The 21155-nt window shown below is 42.4% G+C and overlaps 1 protein-coding gene across 7 annotated transcripts in view; it reads left to right on the top strand.

The window, feature by feature from the left end:
- Positions 1-15921: 15921 nt before the first annotated feature.
- LRP1B (LDL receptor related protein 1B) overlaps positions 15922-21155 on the top strand; it is a 748913-nt gene continuing 743679 nt past the window's right edge. For 3 of the 7 annotated variants that reach the window (XM_053405869.1, XM_053405860.1, XM_053405841.1), the window contains exon 1: positions 15933-16412. In XM_053405869.1, coding sequence (XP_053261844.1) covers positions 16328-16412 — 85 coding nt within the window. In that variant the 5' untranslated portion in view covers positions 15933-16327. Of the gene's footprint in view, positions 16413-21155 lie in introns of all 7 variants that reach the window. The other 4 variants (XM_053405889.1, XM_053405897.1, XM_053405878.1 and 1 more) reach the window with 3 other exon arrangements.

The raw sequence follows: 21155 nt of genomic DNA, 5'->3' as shown, positions 1-21155 counted from the left end.
TTGCCACTACGATAATTCGGACTGCCTTTTTTGTGCCCTTTATTGAATTTCTTTTAAATAAAAAAAAAGCCTTGAACCAGATGCTCCTTTATTTTGGATGGTTTTATGATTAATATGCTTTAATTCCTAATCAGGATGAAGTACCCAGTGCCCTGCACCTGGCTGCCAGCATATGCATGTTCCTTCTCTAAGCATACATAAACCTGTGTGGCCTAAGGAAGGTTCTTTTAAAAGCACCCTTTGCAACAGTGTATTATACAATCTTACTTACCCGTTTGGATACAGCTTCTATAAAATGAAAGACCGAGCAGCACGTAACGCTATTAATCCTCCTCTAAAGTAAAATGAATCTTGGATTTTGCAAAGCATTACAGGTACAGAAGCGATAACTTCTGGCCTAATTAACTAAAAAGGTAGGTGATTAAGATATTGATGCTGGGCCACAATATCCCAGAAGGAGAAATACTTTTCAAAAAAGAGGGAAAAAATCATGTTGAGTTTGTATATGAATTAAAGGCAGAAAATAGTCTTTTATTTACAGGATTAATACATGCTTCTTGCCCTAAACGTAAGTGTATTACCTGTGAAATATAAACAGCATTGCATGTAGCTCTGTGAGGTGCAAAGTGCAGTGCCCATAATTCGGGGGGGGGGGGCAGATGTGCTTCAATTGCGCTTTAAAGGTCTAGACTGTACACAGTGTCAGACTTTTTGCAGCAAGCAAGATGATGGAAAAATGAACTAGAAAGTATTGGATAATATTTGCTTGATGCAATGTCTTCTAGCCTCTCCACAAACAGATCAGAAGTAATGCTCCATAAACACCCTACATCACCATCTAACCGTCCCACAAACTTTGTGCAAACAAATAAAAGTGAATGTTCAATAAATGGGTCACCTAGGAGTGGCCACTGTATATGATTCTGGGCTCAGCAGTCATAAGAACTTCAGAGGAACTCTTTCATATCCTCCCCAATTTTCTTCCTCGTGTTGATAATATTTCTGCTGGCATAAGACTAGGTGATTGGGATGTTGATGGAAGGCTACACATGATAGGGGAAACTGCAAGTCAGCCAGATGTGTATTTTGCTCAAAAGGAAAATCTCAAAAGCCCCTTGAAAGACTTGTCTAAGAAATGAAGAAGGAAACCTTACATCTGGGGAAGTGGAGAAATAAACAGAAAGGATAAGAAGTGCTGCTTGGAGCTATAGGTCTGTTTCTCTGCTACCAAAGTGAGGCACATTCCCTCTTAGCTGAAGCTCCCTACGGGATGTACGCCCATTTGTCTATATCCCTAAAAAAGTAGGCTACATTGCTTGGTACAGCTGACTTCCTAATTCACACCAACTGGATTATGATTACTAAGCAAACTTTGTGTCCCCTCAGCAGATTTCAGAGTCAGCTAATAGAATACTATGCTTGCTGCTTGGAACCATTCCTAATCAAATGGGTATTTGCTTTTTTTAAGGGTCATCCTTAAAAAAAAGTCTTCTCCCATCAATTGGATAGACAGAAGGTCAATGGATCCCTACTATTTTGGGTAACTGGAGAGGATGAGAAAGGAAATCAGTCTCTTTGCCCAACACATTCAGTTTTTGCAGTTTTATTTTCTTTTTTTACCTCCTCCTAGGCTCAGTTGTCCCCCTGCTTTTCTTCGGCATCTTCCTCTCAGGTAATTGATAACATCGGCCCAGTGACAGAAGCTGCGGAAAAGGTGAATTCCGTGTTAAGGATCATTAGGAAAGCGAGTGGAAATAAAAGTGCCAGTATCCTAATGCCTTAATACAAATCTGTGGTGTGGCCACACTTGGAATAATGTGTATAGGTGTGCAGCAGTAGAGCTGGAAAAGGCAAGATAGGGATAAACAAAACGCTTAGGGGAATAGAGGAGCTACCCTGTGACAAAATGAAGATTTGGAACTCTTTAGTTCAGAGAAAGAGTAAGCAATGGGGGGACATGGAGAGGTTTATAAAATTATATATTGTGTGAGAAAATGAATGGAAGAGGGTATCAGTGTGCCCACACATTGTTGTCCAACTTTCAACACCTGATCCTGGAGTCATCCAATGAAGTGGATAGCAGGAAATTCAGGACAGGCAAAAGGAAGCACTTCACAAAGCACACAGTTTAACTATGATATTGCCTGCCACATGATGTGGTGAAAGCCACCAAAAGATGATTAAATAAGTTCATGGGGGACAAAACTTATCAATAGCCACAGTCATGTTTAGTGGGTGGTTTCCATGGCCAGGAGATAGGTCAGTTGCCTGTTATGGATGGGGTTGCATGATGAAGGTACAGGTTCACAGCTTGGGGTTACTCCTTGATCCATGTTTATCTCTAAAGGCCCTCATGGCCTTTCTGACTACAAGTGCCTTCTACCAGCTTTGGCTACACCTGCTGTGACCATTACTAGATCAGGCCTATGGTGGTCTATGCATGATAAACCTTAAGTCTTGATTACTGTAATTGTAATGTGCTTTATCTGGAGATGCCCTTACATCTGGTCCAGAAGCTGCAGGATGCAACATGTTACTCCTTTTCTGAGGGAACGGTTGCTGGTTTGCACCCAGACTATGTTCCAGTTTCTTGTGTTTATTCACAAAGCCTGAAACAATCTAAACCCAAAGTACCTTAAGCACTGCATGATTCCCGATGTTCCACCTCAATCACTGAGATCTTCTGACGGGGCACTTTTGGTGGCCAGCCTTTAACAGGGTCCAAGCCTTTAGTGTGGCAGATCCTGCCCTGAGGAGTTCCTGCACAGTCTTACTTCTAGACATTTTTTAAAAACATGTTCTGTTCAGAAAGGTGTTTGGTATTTGACTTCTTTACCTATCAGTTTTTATTGACATGCTACTGGTGCTTTTACTGAAGCTGTTATTGCTAAATTATATTTTTATGTTGCACATTATGCCTGGCTATATTTCCCATGAAAGTATAGTTTATGAATATTCAAATAAAATAAAAACAAATGGTGGTTATATCCTAGCACCAGAATCAGGGACAGCATGCCTCAGAAAGCCAGCTGCTTGGAAAACAACAGTGGAAGGACACCCAAGTTGTGTCAGCACTCCTACGTGCCAATTTTTAGGTGGCAGAACACTAATACTCGTATCCTGCCCATGGGCTTCTCATAGACACCTCCAGCTGATGGTTGTGCATTGCTGTGATCTTTGCTTGTGTGCTTTGCAGTGCTGTGCCTTTGCCTGCATGGCTTGGTTTCAAACCACCTGGGCAAAGGAAAGTGGGTCACCTGATGTCATTGTGATGCAATATGATTAACAGGTGGGTAGCATCTGTCAAACTTGGCCTGTAGGGGTGGGTAAGAATCAAGCAAGCTGGCCATTTCCCTCCCTTGCACTAGTTGGGAGTTTGGAGAACTTTTCAAGGGCAGCTCTATGCAAAGCATTTTACAGTAGTCCTAGGGATGCAGGTGGCGCTGTCTAAACCACTGAGCCTAGGGCTTGCTGATCAGAAGGTCAGCGGTTCGAATCCCTGCGACGGGGTGAGCTCCTGTTGCTCAGTCCCTGCTGCTGCCAACCTAGCAGTTCAAAAGCACGTCAAAGTGCAAGTAGATAAATAGGTACTGCTCCGGCGGGAAGGTAAACAGCATTTCCATGTGCTGCTCTGGTTTTGCCAGAAGTGGCTTAGTCATGCTGGCCACATGACCCAGAAAAACTGTCTGTGGACAAACATCGGCTCCCTCGGCCAGTAAAGCGAGATAAGCACCGTAATTCTAGAGTCGTTCATGACTGACTTAACTGTCAGGGGTCCTTTACCTTTTTAATCTGGAGACCACCAGATTATGAATTAGCATAGCAAGGTCTCATAATTGACAAACTAGCTAACACACCCATTGGTATCAATGCTACCTTCGCAAAAGAGTATTAGGGTACTCACAAACTACAAAGCTGATTTAAACCCAAGCCTGATAGTCTGCCCAGTACCAGGACTTTGTCTGGGTTAACTTTCAGAATACTTCTCTAGTCACTACTCCCTAAGAGGTTCCCATTTACTAATAACCCCCAAATGTCCAGTTATAGGAGAGATTCCATCCTGCACAGCAGGCTCCCTTTTTCAAATCCCCCAACACATTGACAATGGGGTGGCTCTACTTGTGGGCAGGGGGAGTATGGTCCACTCTTTCCCTCCATGCAATTAGAATTGTGTGGAGAGAAAGCTTGAAAAAGGCTAAGCTGTTCCTGGAATCTCATTTTAATATTGCATTTACATGATGCCTATGCAGTAACTTATAGGCGACTTTTAGTGAAACAAAACACAAAATATCCCAATATAGTTTGTAGAATGCATAGACACAAAAACTCAACAACACCACTAACCTTCTTTGTGAACCAACCTGGAAAAACACACAGAGAACCCACATTCGAAGGTGTAGCAACTGCAATAAACAGTATCTAGGCATAGATTAAGGAGGGGTGTGTGTTAATTTAATTAATTTTATAATGAATGATTTTAGAGTGTTGTTTGTGTTGTACTTTTGTACTGTTTTATTGTTGTTAGCCGCCCTGAGCCCGGCTTCGGCTGGGGAGGGCGGGATATAAATAAAATTTATTATTATTATTATTATTATTATTATTATTATTATTATGTATAGCATACTAAAAGCAAGTAAAACTGTTAGTATTGCAAAAATGTCTGGGGTTGGAAAATTAATTTTTTGCCTGTCACTGAAAAGATTGCAAAGTGGGGGCCAGGCAAGCTTTCCTGAGAAGAGCATTCTGTAGGCCAGGGGAAGGTACCGTATTTTTTGCACCATAACACTCACTTTTTTCCTCCTAGAAAGTAAGGGGAAATGTCTGTGCGTGTTATGGAGGAAATGCCTATGGGTGGCATGCCTACGGATTTTCCTCCTCTAAAAACTATGTGCGTGTTATGGTCGGGTGCGTGTTATAGAGCGAAAAATACGGTAATCAATCAGAAGTCTTGTTGCCACCTTTAGAATTTCTGTCGGAGGGGGCTCTCTGAGGAGTGTCCTCAGAATGTCCTCACAACCTGGGTAGGCTCATTTGGGAAGTGGGGCCCCAAATCTTCTAGGGCTTTAAAGAACTTTGAATTGAGCCTGGAAATGCACTGGCAACTAACACAACCATATACATGGTGTCAACCAGTAGAAATAATTTGATACAAAGTGCCATCTGTATGTGTGTTGTTGCCATTTAATTTCTTATTCTCTTCTCCCATTTTTCTAGGGGGGGGGGAAACACTGTTTATACAATTCCCTATTAGATAATGCAGCTACCTTAAAAGCTGCCTATTATTGGGAAGGATAAGCACAGCCCCTCTCCCTCCATTTCTTATGCAGGAAATATCCTAACTTTCAAGTCAATAGGAGACTTTCTAAAGCAACCACTTACGTGCATTTTGGTGTCCTGCAAGAACTGATGAAATTTTTAAAAGTTCCACAGCGATGACTTCAAACTGAACTTTATACTGATCTGTTCTCTCTGTGCTATTGACTTCTTACTCACACCAGTATGTGGATTTTAAAAACACTTCAAAACACAGACTTTCCTTTAAAGAAACTATTAGCCCATTAGCTTGTGGCGGGGACTTAAAGATCAGCCTTTTCAGTCTGCTTTGGGTGTCTGCTGCTGCTAAAGAAACATCCTAGCTCTTCTAAGTGGGGGAAAGATGCCTGGTTCTTCCTCTCCAACAGACATTCTCTCTCTCCCCCCCCCTTATTGACAGGAAAGTCATGTGCAATAGTCTGTTGACCCTTTTATAATGGAGACTGTGCCTGTCGTGATACTTTTCTTCTAGTGTTACTTAAGATATTTCTGTGTGGTACAGCTGAGGAACAAAATAGATATTGCAGGCAGATGAAAAGCATCCTTGGGATGGAGAATATCTTGAAGAAGCAGTGGAAGGGAAAGTGTTGCTTAATCTTCCCCTTCCAAATATTTCCCTAACTCTGAATTACATGCAGCTACTTTTCCCTGTATAAGGGGAAAGAATGAAGTGGGGAGAATAGTTGGGTTGTTGTTTTGGTTTTGGGTTGTTGTTTTTTTTTGGTGGAAAATGGGCAGCAGGAAGTTGCTTAAGATGAGCAAGCAGCAGCAGGAAGTTGCTTATGATAAGATCCTGCTCAGACTGTTTCATTTTTGGCCCTGATTATGCAAGACCAATATAGTTGGTGGAGAAGGTGGTGTGTGAAATACTGGGTCATAGTATTGGGTTTAAATAGTAGTATATTTCATGATTGTATGGAAACATTTTCCAAGATGAGTAATTGAAGTTAGTAATGAAGGTTTGTTATGACCCATACTATAGCCAGAGGCTACTGAGTTTATATAAAACTTTGGACCTAAAACGTCAGCAAATGGGTATTTATGAGATCTAGGAATAGCAGGTTGTTTCCATGTTGTGAGTGAGGTAGCCTTTTGTGAATCTTTTGGAGCTCTTTGGAGGTTTAGACAGATCTTCACTGTCCTTGTAGTTTGTGATTTGAACAATTCCTTGGAGGATGGTGGTGGAGTTACCCTGGGATTTGTACATGGTAACACTTACTCATCAGTATGAGTGTTTTGATATGTTGCAAATAAAGCTGTCACAGTTTTTCCCAGTCTTCCATTGCTTAAAAGCTTAAAAGGGAACATGACTTTCAGAACTTGCAAAGTTCTTTTTCTGGACTTTGGGCCATTCAACCAGCTAGAATATTGAAGGCATTAACCACAGGAGCGGTTTGAAGTGCTTCCCTGTTGCTAGCGAACTGTTACCTCTTAAACTATTGTATAAATCCTTTTTAAAAAGTCGAGTCAGTGATTGTCAAATGACTGGCACTCATCCTGCTGGGTTCCCAAAGTTCAGAAATTGATGGGAATTTTACACACACACACACAGACACACACACACACAGACACACACACACACACACACACACACACACACACACACACTGAAATGAGCAAATCAAATGGGAGATGTGAGTTTATCCTTAAGGATCGGCAGTTATTTCTCATAATGCAAATTCCAATAAAGTCCTGCAGAAGTTGGTCAGCAGCTGTTGCCAATGCACATTAACAGCTCATCACAACACATTTATATGAGTTTTATGTCTAGATCATGCCATCAGTAAAATCCCATAGCAAATGTTTTTCTGAATTGGTCATTTTGAGATGGTTGCTTTACACAGAATATATATACATAGTGAAACCTTAGAGCTCAAGTGAAGTCTCTCCCCCCCCCCCGCCACATTTATCTCCCTTCAGTGCTGTTCTTACCCTTCTCATCCTGTGTCAGCTGCTGCCTAGCAACTTTTTTAATATCTGGAAGGATGGGGCAGGACACCGGGCTGTTTCCAGAAATGCTGCCAATATCATTCCCTAGCAACTTGGCTTCACAGGCCAACTTCTCCTTGTCAGAAGCTGCATACATCACCCCTTTGACACAGTCCAGTAACTTTGATATGTACAACCACTGTCTTTCTTCTCAAAGTGTGACCTGACAGGTAACAGGTGAATCACTAGTTAGCAGCATAATGCAGCCAGCAAAACAAAATAATACAATAGAACTGATTTCTCAATAAGCAAATCAAAACAGTTCCATAATTGCTAATGTAAAATTAACTCTGGGTGATAATTAATATTCTTGTATTGCTTTAAACTAGTTGAGTTAGAATGATTGGTTCGGCTTTGTTAATTTATCTCAATAAGAGATTTCATGATATTCTATAGCTTGATGAATTCATTTATTTAACTTGTCAGTATTAATAACACCAATTAGGATGAAGGAGTTATAATGCAGTGTAGGAACAAACTAGTTTTGAACAGCATTTGTAGCTTTGATTCCTCTGTTCTTCATTAGTTTTCTTTGTTAATTTTCTATTTAATTATAATCTTTGTTGCAAGGCTATAAAAAGCACTTTCTGCCATTGACAGTTTCCCAACCCCCTTTAGAGGAATACTCTCCAGCAAATCTCATTACTGTTGCTCACAAGAAAGAAATGGAAAGTATCAGGTCACAGTATCCTGAGGTAGATTCTCATATCTTAAGGCAGCCCTGTTCAGGGAAGTTTTTAACGTGTGATATTTTACTGTATTTTTGGTTTCTATGGAAGCCGCCCAGAGTGGCTGGGGGGGCCCGGCCAGATGGGCGGGGTATAAATAATAAATTATTATTATTATTATTATTATTATTATTATTATTATTATTATTATTATATTTATTATTTATTATTTATTATTTATTATATCTTTATTGTTACGCTTTTTCTAAACTCTGCCACATATACAGTTAACCTGTGCACAACGATTGGTTGATAGCTGATACCAACAAGAACGTATGCATGTCCATAGTGTGTATTTTTGTATCCCTCACTCTTTCTGGAAGGTCAGTGCTGTCAAGAGCTGAATGTACTGATTATTTGTTTCATGGAAGGAAAGACCAAAAACAAACAAACAAAAAGCCCCAAGGGACCTGTTTTTCTTTTCCGTGGTCTAACTGGTAATTGCCAGTGTCTGAGTCAAAAAATACTATAGGACCAGCCCAAAACATTTTGCCACCTGAGGCGAACTGCAAAATGACATTCCCCCTATGCCAGGGAAGAAGGGGTGAGTGAAGATCTGTATCAGGAGCAAGGAATGAAAATGTACATCAGGATCTGCTGATGCTATGGATCCTGCCACCTGAGGCGATCGCCTCATCTTTTCTCATGGGTGGGCCGGCCCTGACAGTGGCGTAGCGTGGGGGGTGCCAGGGGTGCCGGCCGCACCGGGCGCAACGTCTGGGGGGGGGCGCGAGTCCAGAGGGAAGGGACAAGTTCCTTCCTTCGCCGGGCTCCCCGCCGCCACCGCCAGCCTTGCGCCCTAGCGCGCGCCCACCCCCACCCCCCGCCGCCGCCGCTGCGGCTGCGCTCCACTCACTGCTCGCAGGAGGAGCAGCCGCTGCAGCAGAGCCGACGCCGCCACCGACGCCTGGCCGGGCACCGGCAGCCTCCGCACCCCGATGCCGACGCCGGCGCCATCCCCTCGGCCCAGCCACAGGCGGTGACTGCTTCTGCCGACTGGGAGGGAGGAGAGCTCCGAGGGGCCTCGACGCGCCCTGCCCTCCCCAAAACCCTCCGAGAGGAAGCCGGCGGGCGGGCGAGGGTCTCCCGGCGGAAGGGGGCACCGCTGGCTCCGGCTCTCAGCGCAAGTCTCAGCCGCGGGGGGGGGGGGGCGAGGACGGAGCTCGGCTGGAAGCCCCCGGACCCGGCCGGGAGGAGGAGAGGCGCTCGCCAAGCCCGGATCTGGAGCGCCTCGGAGCGCGGGCTCCACCTACAGCCCAAGGAGAGGAGGGGGCGGGGAGGCGCCCGAGGGGAGGGGGCTTCGGCTGCCTCGGCCCGCGGGGGCTCCGCAAACAATAAATTTAATAAATTCCTGCTGAGCCTTTGGGGGGGTCTTTGGCTCCTTCGCTCGCCCCCAGCCCCAGTGGCGTAGCGTGGGGGGTGCAGGGGGGGCCGGCCGCACCGGCCGCAACATCTGGGGGGGGCGCGCTCGCACTCGAGTGCTAAAATCCACGGGTTAGGGGGCGCAAATTACTTGCCTTGCCCCGGGTGCTGACAACCCACGCTACGCCACTGGGCCCTGAGTACCTTTATATGAATGAGCTCTAGTATAGGTGGTCATGAACTTTTCCATCCCTAGATCACAAAAACAAGAACAAAATGGAACCATTCCAAAATAAGTAGCTTGAGGAATGCTATCTATACAAATAAATAAAGACCAATTCATATTATAGGTGACTATTTTAAAATCCATGGCATTCTGGAGAATCATTCTTTTGGTTTGTTCAGCCACCACTTTGGAAGATGCTTGATAAATTTACAAATATAATTCAAGTTGCTAAACTTGTCCTTTGTGGCTGCTGGTCAGCTAACAATGGAATCCTGGGATTTTCTTTCTAAGGTGTATAGGTACAGCCAGTGGCGGAGCTTCATGCTCCAGCACCGGGGGGGCAGAGAGCAGGCGGGGGCGGGGAGCACAGCCTGTGGGGGCGGGGCACCTAGTGCAGGGGGGGAAGCCATGATGGAACCCCACCGGGATCGCGCTGCCGGGGGCGGTGCAATTTCCCTGCACTCCTCTTCCTCCATCAGTGGGTACAGCCTAAACTGTGTGCCTGCAAATGGAGAATGAATGAAGCTTGGATTTTCCTTTGGGTTTCTTTGGGTTTCTTTTGACTGCCAAAGTTTGCACAGCTGATGGAGTAAACTGAACTTTGCTTTTATTTCTTAAAATTTACAGTGTTTATTTTATTTGTTTAGTTTCATTTTTAAATATATATATATATATTAAAATGAGTTTCCTTTTCAGAATGTGGAATGTACTTTAAATACACCCCAGCTCTCCAGCATGTTTCTGTTACTTTTATGGTGGTATTAGGCATTGCCTGAAAGTATGCTGGTGGTGACTGGCTATCCATAGCCCAAAGTTACCATTGGTTATTAGTTTTTCCTAATTGATATATTTCAGTAACGCTTAAATATCTAATTTGATTTATCATTAACATAGGATATGTTCTATTTGCAACCAGCTTACTTCACATAAAGTTCAGCTTTAGTACAATGTATGAACAGTCAAAGTCACCCATGTTTGCCAGGCACATCAGGCAATTTATAGGGTTTAGGTGCTGATTTATTAATGGTGAAAAGATTAAAATGGACATTATTCAAACATATTTGCACTTCTGATCTATATAGTTAATGTAGTTTCGTTTCATTACATAGATGTGACTTCATAGTGAATAATGTTTAATGGAAATGAAATTGAGGGGGAAAGTGATTTAATAAAGGTCAACTTTTATTTGTTCGATGGCCTATATATTAAAACCAGGCTTCTATGATAATTACCATCTCCTTATGACACTATTTTAACCATGCTTCATTTATGGATGGTTGTTTGACAAATGATTACTTACGCATAATTGCATTTTTATTTATAATTCCTGGAGCATATTGTGTATTGACACCTGACTTCCTGTAAATACTCCATTGACTTTCATTTAAGCTGTTTTTCCCTAAATGACCCCCCCCCCATATTAATACATTTGGATGTATGTGTAATATAGAAAGCAAGATCAATGGGTTTTTCAAATACTCTTTTACTCTAATGTTAACAATTTGAGCTATTTTATGATAGAAATAATACACAGGGGAAAAACAAAAACGGGGGAAACCAAACAGTAATAAGGTTTTAGATGTTTGGGAATATGTTTTAGTAAAAGCAGTTCTTCAGTACAGATTGATTTGTTAGAGCCAGTTTGCCAATAAGCAAATTGCATATTCCTCATGCTATAGGCATCTCTTGTGTGTGGCTTTGATCATCCTTCTCTATATTCACAGCATGGAATGATCATTGTGATGATATATGTTACCTGTAAAAGGATTAGCACATAGAGGAATCTTCATCAATAGGGGGAAAAAAACCCCAAATCAATTAGTTTTGTTTTTTAGGTTCAAATGTATCCAAAGAAAGCCATAAAAATAAAACATTTGAGTTCTGGTGGTAAGCATGACTCTATTTACAAGTAGAAAAAAACATGTCTTCATTGACATGTTTTCCTTTTCCCCTTTTTTTAGTATATTGAAGCAAATAAATCATCAGGGTCCATAATATCCCACAATGCACATAGCCACAAGACCAGTGTGTGCAGGCTAACTGACTCCATAGTTGTTGTTGTTTTGATTTTTGTTTAAAAAACATAAAACACATTGCATACCCTCCAACATTTCTCCGATGAAAATAGGGACATCCCATTCCATAATGATCATTTTACTATTTTATACCCCACACAACTTATTAGTTGCCCCAGCCACCAAGAGAGATGACATAAGAACACAAGAAGAGCCTCCTAGATCAGGCCAGTGACCCACCTAGCCCAATGTCCTGTTTTCACAGTGGCCAACCAGATGTCTATGGGAAGCCTGAAAGCAGGACCTGAGCACAACAGCACTCTCTGAACTAGTGATTCCCAGCAACTGCTCTTCTTGGTGCCAATAGTTTTAGGCTCTACCAGTTTTGAAGCTGGGCCTCTCAACATCCCAGGCAAAATGGCTATGTCCCTAGACCCTACTCAAGATTTACCAACTCTAGAACCGGGTCTACTAGGCAGTGATGAGTTTTAAAATGTCCGTACCATCATGAACTTCCAACCACCATTTTGATTGTGCATATGAAAGTGTATGTGGACACCTTTTTGGAAATGCAGTTGAATGATTTGCTTGGTGTGTGTGCCCCCCCCCGTGTGCCAACAGAAGACTAGTGGCACATTGGTGAAAAGGTCATCAGTTATTACAGCTAGTCCAGAACCCTGTAAATGTGTAGTTAGTTTCTCAACCACTATCTGTCCTAGATTTTGAGCTACTGGATCATCTTCCTTCCTCTTATATATGTTAGCATCATAAAGCATACAGTATTTTGGAACTGGAGAACAGCCACAATTTTATGCCTGCTTTGATGATTTGGATGATATACTTTCTTATTGGACATCTTCCACTGAATGGCATTGTTTATCAGCTGCAATGTTCTCAGATGGCACAAAGCAGTGAGAAAGAGCATTGTAATTGGGGTCAAAATGACCCAAAAAGCAAAATTAGTAATTCTGCAAAGAGCTATTGCGGGGGGGGGGGGCAATGACAACAACAGTTTCACTGGTAACCCAAAAAATAAAAAAATTGAGGCTTGTGGAGGGGCTTTGTATACCTATAGGGCACTATTGACCTCTAATATCATTTGTAGTAATGTTAAGAAAGTGGATACGTTGCATACTGTGTAAATATTGTTCTTTTGCACTTGCATGGTTCTGGTCTAAGCATCTACAGACATGAAGAATAACTAAAATATTAAGCAGGATATTTAAAAGATCACCTTGATGTACATAGTTCTCCAGCTATCTCAGTCATTCCAATAGTGATAAAATTGACTACACAAGCTGCAAAAATAAAAGCATCAACTTTTCATTAAACTTTGGAGTGGGGCCTTGAAACACCACATGGCCCTTCAAACCTCATCATCAAAATTAAAGAATACATGTGTCATGAAGACTAAGGGTTTATCCGTGCTTACTTTTTGTCCACTCTTTCCAGGCACATGCCTGTGCTTAAAAGCTCTGTGTCCAAGCGTTGTTGTTGTATGCTTTTTTGCCTGAGAGCTTTCCCCATGAAAAACCACTCTTTAGCACTCAAACGTCAATTTGGGTTTTCAGCAGACTGCCATTTGCTCTGATTGAACTTTAAAGAGCAGATTTTCATGGGGAAAGCTCTAGAGCAAAAATGGAGGGAGGGAGGAGTGCTTGGACACAGAGCTTTAAAGTGTGGACCATGTCTGGAAAGAGCAGAGGAAAGGTAAGTGGGGATAAGCCCTAATATGAAGGTGCTCCCCCCCCCTTTAGGCATACTTAGGATGCATATAACAGTAACTCAGGTGCGACTTGGCCAAAGCCACATGATGAGTTTTTTAAACTAGCCTTCTATCTAGTCTACTTATCACGTTATTCATTTCAAACAAGAATAGGTTGTGTCTTCCGTTTCTAAGCCATTTTCTTTGTCAATATCTCTTGCATATGCAGAATTATCTAATGCACTATTTGCACGAGTCTCCAGTTTCCTCATCTAAGGGACTGTATCCACTGAGGTCATTCTGTTTGTGGAAAGACTTTTGCTCTCACAGCATAATTTTGTCTGCCTCTCTTTTTGTGTGCCCTCTGTTCTAGGTTTCCTGCCAGAGCAGATTGGGAAGGGGACACAGGTGGCTGGGGAGAGAGCTCTTAATCATTTTTCTTGTACACATCAGTTTAGGACACTTGACCCCGCCTTATAAATTGAAAATGAAAATAGGTACAGGGTGTTCTTATTCAGGGCTGCTTGGAACAGAATTACCTAGGTGAATGAGTTTCTATTCAGGTCAATGGAACTGGGGAGAACCGTGTCTTTGTCACGATTGTACATCATTATATTTCATGATACCCATGATTTATCATTAAAATATCAATGGAATGGCAGTCATGACAATGTTTAATCAATTAAATTAAAATATTGATATACCAGCTGTTATATGGGCATGTCAAGGCAGTGTACAACAATATAATAAAATGTAATGTCTATATAATAATCAAGTAGACAGTAAACAGCTGGTAATGGTAGAAAGCAAAAGCCATGGTAAAGAGAGAGAGAGAAAAAATTAGCATGGGGATACCATTCAAGAGAGCAGGTACCCCCAAGAAAGGGTGTTGGTTGATGCCAGATGGATGTTTGGAGGCTGTGGCACAATCAGGAGGACCTCTGCAGATTATATTAACAACTGGTCAGCTCTGTATGGGAGAAGGCATTCTCTTGGTTCCACGTTGTTTAGGTTAATACCAGAGCCTTAAACCTGGCTTAATAGCAAAGCAGCAGCCAGTACACTTCCTTTAGCAATGGTGTTGCGTGCCACAGTCAGGCACATAACTCAGTTAAGCTAGCTGCTGCGTTCTGTATTAGTTGCAGGTTTCTGGCAAATTTAACAGCCGTCTCATATGAAGGGCAATACAGTAACCAACTGTTGCGATCACCAGTGCACCAGACACTTAGCAAGGCTATCCTTGGCTACATAAACTACGCTGAAGACCATGTGTGGTTGGCCTCTTATGCACTGCATCTTAAAATATGTTATTAGGAGTAACCCAGTAACTTGGGGATAAGCAAGTAATGATGCAATTGAACAAATGTAATGTTCTGCCCAGTAGCAGATGGTGTCATGGGTTGGAGACGCTTACCTGCCCTCCCAACAGGTGAGTCACTGCTACTTACTGGGAGGGTCAAGGTGGCAGCGTGGGTGGTGTAGTGAAAATGCACTGGTTTTAGTACTGATTACAAATTAGCGGGTCGAACATGCACATCCTGTTTTTTATGGGTACGTAAAATGAGAGTTGTCATAGCAATCCATAGTTAAAAGTAGAAGTCGGAAAATATGCCCCCTTTTTTGGTCTTCAAAATATGGCAACTCTAGAAGTCCCCTAATTCTTAACATAATGTACAAAGGGAGGAGCTAGCCCCGACTTTGCATGTATCTCCGTTTGGTGGCCCTGAGGGTTCTAGTAGAGTAGACCCTACAAGCCTGAAATCTGCCCAGCCCTGTATGAGATAGCGCTTAACTTTTTAAAGAGCAGTTTGACACTAATCTGAAGCCAGTTGCTTCCACTTACTGCATTGGAGAGGTAATACATCCTAATTAAGCTGCCCTATTCTCTCGCCGCTTCTTTTTGGACTGTTAAGCATATCTGGAGTTTCGGCCTCTCCTAGGTGAGAAACCTTTTTTTTTGTTGAGTCACTCAGCAGGACCCGATCCTACATGCCAATTTGCAATGGAAATGAACATTCTGCAAGGGGTCCAGCAGCGCTGCCTTTGAGAACTTTGGGTTCTCTCTTCCGTCGCTCCCTCCCCTCCTTTGCCATTTCGCCAATTTCCCAACCAGAAAAACGAGCTGACTTTGCTTCCCTTCCCAAAAGGCTCCATTCTTGCCTGCCTGCCTGTGTTGGCTTTTGGGATACTTAGACGGCTCGCTCCTATTCCCGGGAAGGAAGGAAGGCAGTCGCCCGATTTTGTTGCTGGAGGCGAGCGAGTGAGCGCTCTCCCTCTCCCTCTCTGTCCACCCAGATCTATTCTCTCTCGCACCTAGATCCCAAAGGGATCCGTGGACGGCTGACTTTCCTCTCCCCTCGCTGAACCGCCTCGGTCTGATTTGTAGGGCTTTCCATTTGAAGCGGTGTGCTTCTTGTTGTGTTAAATGCCTCTTACTAAGTAATAGATATGATTTATGTGGACACCCAAGCTGGAGGATGGCGGCTTCCGTGATTAATCAGTGAGATTCCCATCCTCTGGCATCTCTCTCTCTCTCTCTCTCTCTCTCTCTCTCTCTCTCTCTCTTTCTGACTGCCCCTCTTGCGTGATGTAAGATCAGACGTACTCTGCATTGAGAAGTCGAGACACACAAGCGGCTCTCTCACACATCCACCTCGTAATCCTGCTGGAAGCAGCGGAGAAGGCGGGCAGGCGAGGCGAGGCAAGGCAGCGCAGCCTGGGCTCCTGGCGCACAATCCCACCCCCGTGACATTTGCCAATCGCGCTGCTCTCTTGCAAGCCAGCCAGCCTGCCTGCCACCCTCCTCGTCGTCGGCTCCGCTGCTGCTGCCGCTCAGTGACTTTCTTTCTCTTTTTTTATTTGAAGCGAAGGGTGCAACCGAGCAACGGCGGCGGCCAAAGAGGGCGAAGAAGAGCAGCAAGCAGCAGCAGCAGCAGCAGCCTGGAGGAGAAACAGGAGCAGGAGGACGCGAGACTCCCCTCCCTCGACCATGCCCGAGTTTCTCCTTTTCGCCGTCCTCACCGTCTCGGGATTATGTCCTATTGCTAAGGTCCTGGCAGTGGGAGCCGAAGGAGGTAAGGCGTCTGACTTGCATGGTTTGTACCACCTCTTCTGTGTCACCCCACCTCTCTCTTTTTTGGGACGGCTCTGTGTCTGGATAAAGTAGCGCAAACTTCACTTAAGACTCCTGCAGACCAGCTGCCCCTGGGACGATCTTGCGCTTCGCTTGTTTTGTTTGTTTGTTTTTAAAATAACTATAATCTCCCACTCGGCTGGGATCAAGATCAGGCGGGGGGGGGAGAGATGCTTGTATGCTTGCACCCCTTCCAGCGAGCGAAGTCTTTCCCTCTCCAGCGGCGTTGACTTGGCTGCGGCTCTGCAGATGATGGTGTTGCATCCCTGGGAGTTTGAGCTTCGCTCGGTTCTGTAGCTCCTTTCGCTTTCTTCCTTAGAGCTCCTGAAAAAGCCCGCTTGGGTCTGAACTCGCTCTGCTTCCAGGCTCCCTTTAACTTTATTATTATTATTATTATTATTATTATTATTATTCCACCCCACCCCTCAAATACTCCCTGTAAGGCTTCTAGGATGGTCCCATTCTCCAAGGACCAGTTTCTATCTCCCCACCCCTCCAGTTCCTTCATGCTTCATGCTTCCGCGCATGAAATTAGCTCTTGCGCGGCTGCTGTGCGCCGGGCAGGTTGGGGGTGGGGTGGGGGACCGCAATAGATCATAAACTTCGCTCGCTCGGTTTTCTGGGGCTCACGAAGGCTTTCGGCCGCCGGGGGTTCCTCCTGTACCACTTTCGAATAAGGAGCCGGTTACTCTTTTCCCAAGCTCCTCTTGACTCCCTGATTTTTAACATAGCTTGCATGGAAGTAAGTTCCCTTTCCTTTCCACCTGGCCAGTTTTGCAAAATTAAATATTGCCATAGATACAATCCAGCAGGATTTTGAATGAGTCAACTGCCTCCCACTGTTATCCTGAGTAGGATAGCTTATTAACACCCTGATCCTGAGGAATTTACTTAGTAAACCCAGTGGATTACAGTGGGATTTATTTCCAAGTGCGTTTAGAATTGTAGCCTTCAATGGGACTCCTTGGCAGGAAATGTGTTTTGGATGGCTGCCTCCCACCTGGATCCTCTGCACCTTTACTTACACACACACACACACACACACACACAAGAATATATGTGGCATTAGGATGCTTTATTTACATACAATCTTATGCACATTGTCTTGGAGGTCAGACCCATTAAGGTGGATCAGGCTGCAATCCTAACCCCACGTACTAAACCCCTTTGAATTCATATGGGATTTGCTTCTGAATGGCTGAAAGCATCTAAATTTGCCATACAGGCTCTGTTTTAAACACACACACACACACACACACACACACACACACAAATTAAGCCTAGATCAGGTGAACTTTCTATCAAGAGTATCTGCTGGTTTGACACTTTGTAAATTGTAGTCAAGTACCATGCAGTTCATTACAGGAAAACGTCCAGATTCTAATTACATCTCCACTGATCAGTAAAGGCTTAAGTGTAACAGAATATGCTATGAATACTCCCGAAGTATTTAGGTTCTCAAGGACATATAGTACTACACAGGAGTCAGGAAATTGGGTCAACTGAAGGCTTTAGGATGCAGTGTAGGCACACTTACCTGGGAGTAAGCCTCATTGAACTTGGTGAGACTTGCTTCTTAGTTGACATGTCTTAGAATTGTGCTATTACATGGAATTGTGATTCCCAGGTAAATGAGGAGAAAGCTATGGATGTGTTTATATGACAGCAATTATCTATAGATCTGAAACAATAGCTTTACTACCAGGCAGAAAGAAGAGGCAGTAACAGTGAGTGATGCATCTCTCTGATACTCTGAAATCCGACACACACACTCTGCAAATCTATCCAGCGCTAGCTGAGGATTTAGTGAAAGTACAAGTTGTTCAGCAGCATAATTCTGCAACTATTGACTAGCTATTGCTTTCAAAGTACCCTATGGATTCACTCCTTTTCATCAGTGTTCATTTAAGCAGTTCAGTGTTCATGCAGGACTATATAAAACTGTCCAGCAATACACAACACAAGAGTTTGTTTGTTTAATCCAGGATATTCAACTTTAGGATGCTTATGTATCCTGTGCATGCTTATTCCCATTGAATTTAATGGAACTTACTGCCAGGGAAATGGACATAGGATTGTAGCCTTAGATTGCCTTCCAATACTCTATGCAAATGTCTATCTCAGTAGTAAATATAGCTCCCTGAAGTCAAGGCCCATTTATTTCAATGAAACCTACCAAATGGATATATTTGGAAGCAGATCCCAGTGAAATTAATAGCAAGTAGATGTTTGTTGGACAGAACTGTTCCAATCTTATTGCCTAATCATCAAACCAGATTTCAGTTGATTTGTTATCCCTCACTCTAAACTCATTACTTGGAACATGTAAGGCTCATTAATTTCAAATGAGTATCTTTTTTAAAAAAAAAGAGCTGCCACCTTTTTTTCTGAAAGGGTTCTTGCAACTTTAAAAGATGCAAAATAGACAGAAATTCACAAGTTTCATAAATTTCACCAAGTTTTCATGCATTTCTGCCCACCACACTGCTTTTAAAAGCACAGGAGCTCTGAAAAGTGGTGGTCCTATAATCTAATGCATGTTCAGTGTTAGAGCTTCCATCCTTGGGGGGGAGCACTCCATCATTATTTACTTCAAAGTAAACATGTTTAGGATCAGGTGAAAGGTCTTATATTTGTTCATATTTTCCATTTGATTCATAAACCGTTTAAGTCAAAGACTGAAAATTAAAAGTATTTGATGCAACTGATGTCCAAGTATCCCAGTTTAACTGGCTTACGGATCAAGCCCATACAGGAAGGAAATTGTCTTAGTTTGCTTGGATATAAAGGATACAGTGCATTCATAGTTGGGTGAAGGTTCTTTGCTTTATTTATTTATTTTACCCATATGCTTAATAATAACAACAAGGACATGTAGGATTCCTTAATTTTGTTGTGGTGGCTGGTTTGAAGTATATATATCAAAGCATGGTTTATATTTTCTTCTTCATAGCTGTTAAACTCAGAAAGGTTAGTGGCCAGCATGACTCAAATGGCATATCTTGTTTCAGAATGGATGCAAAGCAAATCCCATTAACTTGGATAGCTTCCTAAACTGTGCAAGTCTCAAAGCAAGCAAGAAATGAGAATGCATTGAATATTTCCATATCTAGTTTACAAGGAATTAATTAGATTCCCATTCAAAAATGTAATTGTTTAGGAAATTGAATTTACATTGTGAAAAACTTTTCTTTTCTTTTTCTTGTGCTCTGCAGACCAGATACCAAATTGTTTACTCGCCTGTTTAAAACTCATTTGAACAAGTACAAATGGTTTTTAGTTATGCTATTTTGGTCCCTTGTTTCTGCTGTAATTGAACTACCAAAACCTGTTAGGTCAATTTTCCAGCTGGCTCTCAAAAATTAAATAGGTACTGCACATTACAAGTGAGGCAGATTTATTTATTTTTAAAAAAATAAAAATCATTGCCTGGTTGTCCAAAAAAGAAAAGCAACACTTTGGCCCTCAAAAATGCCTTCAGTTGAAACGTACTTGATAAAAAGTGAGGGGGAAAACAGGTAAGTACTCACCACCACCCAAAACTAAATCCTGAAAGTTACATGTGGATCCTGTCAGATCAGTGAATGGAATATAATCCTTAAGCATCTTATCCCAAAAGGACTTTGGTTCCCAAACGCATCTTCTGCCCCAACCCCCGGTGTGTACTCCAAAATCTCTCAAGCTTTCTTTTAAAGCCTCAGACCAGATTTCAGCTACTGTAGGTTGAAACCATCACTGCATCTGGTATACAAGTACATTTGAAAACCTTCTGTAGAATGTAAGGTGAAGGTCCATATTCACTATATGTGAGATTAGTGGACACTTGTTTATTTACACATTCAAAATTACGGCTTTAATGTTTGCTTTGGTGTGTTGTTTGTGTGTGTGCATGTGTCAGTTTTTGCTTGCTAGTGTTTTAGTCCTATGTGATAAAGTACTATGTCTGTTTAAGTTACAATCAATCGAGTCCTAAAAAGACAACATTCCTGTAAATTATACCCGCCAAATCAAATTCACTTAGGATCAACTAGCTCATCATATCACTATGTCATGTTGGATAAAAGAGGAGAATTGCAGGGCAAATTAAGAATCTGCACATCGTGTTTAAACAAATCATACGTTCTCAACCTAAAAAGGATTTGGAACATAAGAGGGCCTGATGTGACATTTCTACACCATGTAACATTTTATATGGATTGCAGAAGCCATTCAGGCGATGGTTATTGTTTAACATCAGTTCTCCAGGGTAAGCTGCAGAATATCCAAAGTAAGACACTATGGTTAGGAATGAACTTGGTGGTGGTGGTGGTGGCGGCAGTGGAAAGTAATGATTACATTAAGAAGTCTTAGATAAATATAAAAAGGGAGATTGGTGAAATTGGGGAGGAGAATGGGATTAGTATCTATGAGAAACTGGGTTGGTAATGTGGAATATGTCAGAATTTCTTAATGAAAGTTTTTCAGTTCTATGTAGCCTACTTAGAAGCCATAGAATAATATCACAGCTTGTCAAACTAGGTAATATACATATCTAAGATAACTATGAGTTGTTGATGACTTACAAGTTTTGCCAATGTAACAATAGTATCTTGTAGGGATGACACAATAATTAAAAACGATTGCTTAATCAAAGCAATACACAAAGTTTATTTTAGGCAACCAAGCTTCCTTTTTAAAAAATAAT

The sequence above is a fragment of the Podarcis raffonei genome, chromosome 1 (genome assembly GCF_027172205.1).
Source record: "Podarcis raffonei isolate rPodRaf1 chromosome 1, rPodRaf1.pri, whole genome shotgun sequence".
NCBI lineage: Eukaryota > Metazoa > Chordata > Lepidosauria > Squamata > Lacertidae > Podarcis > Podarcis raffonei.
The sequence above is the reverse complement of the archived record's forward strand: the minus strand, read 5'-3'. Positions and strand labels throughout refer to the sequence as shown.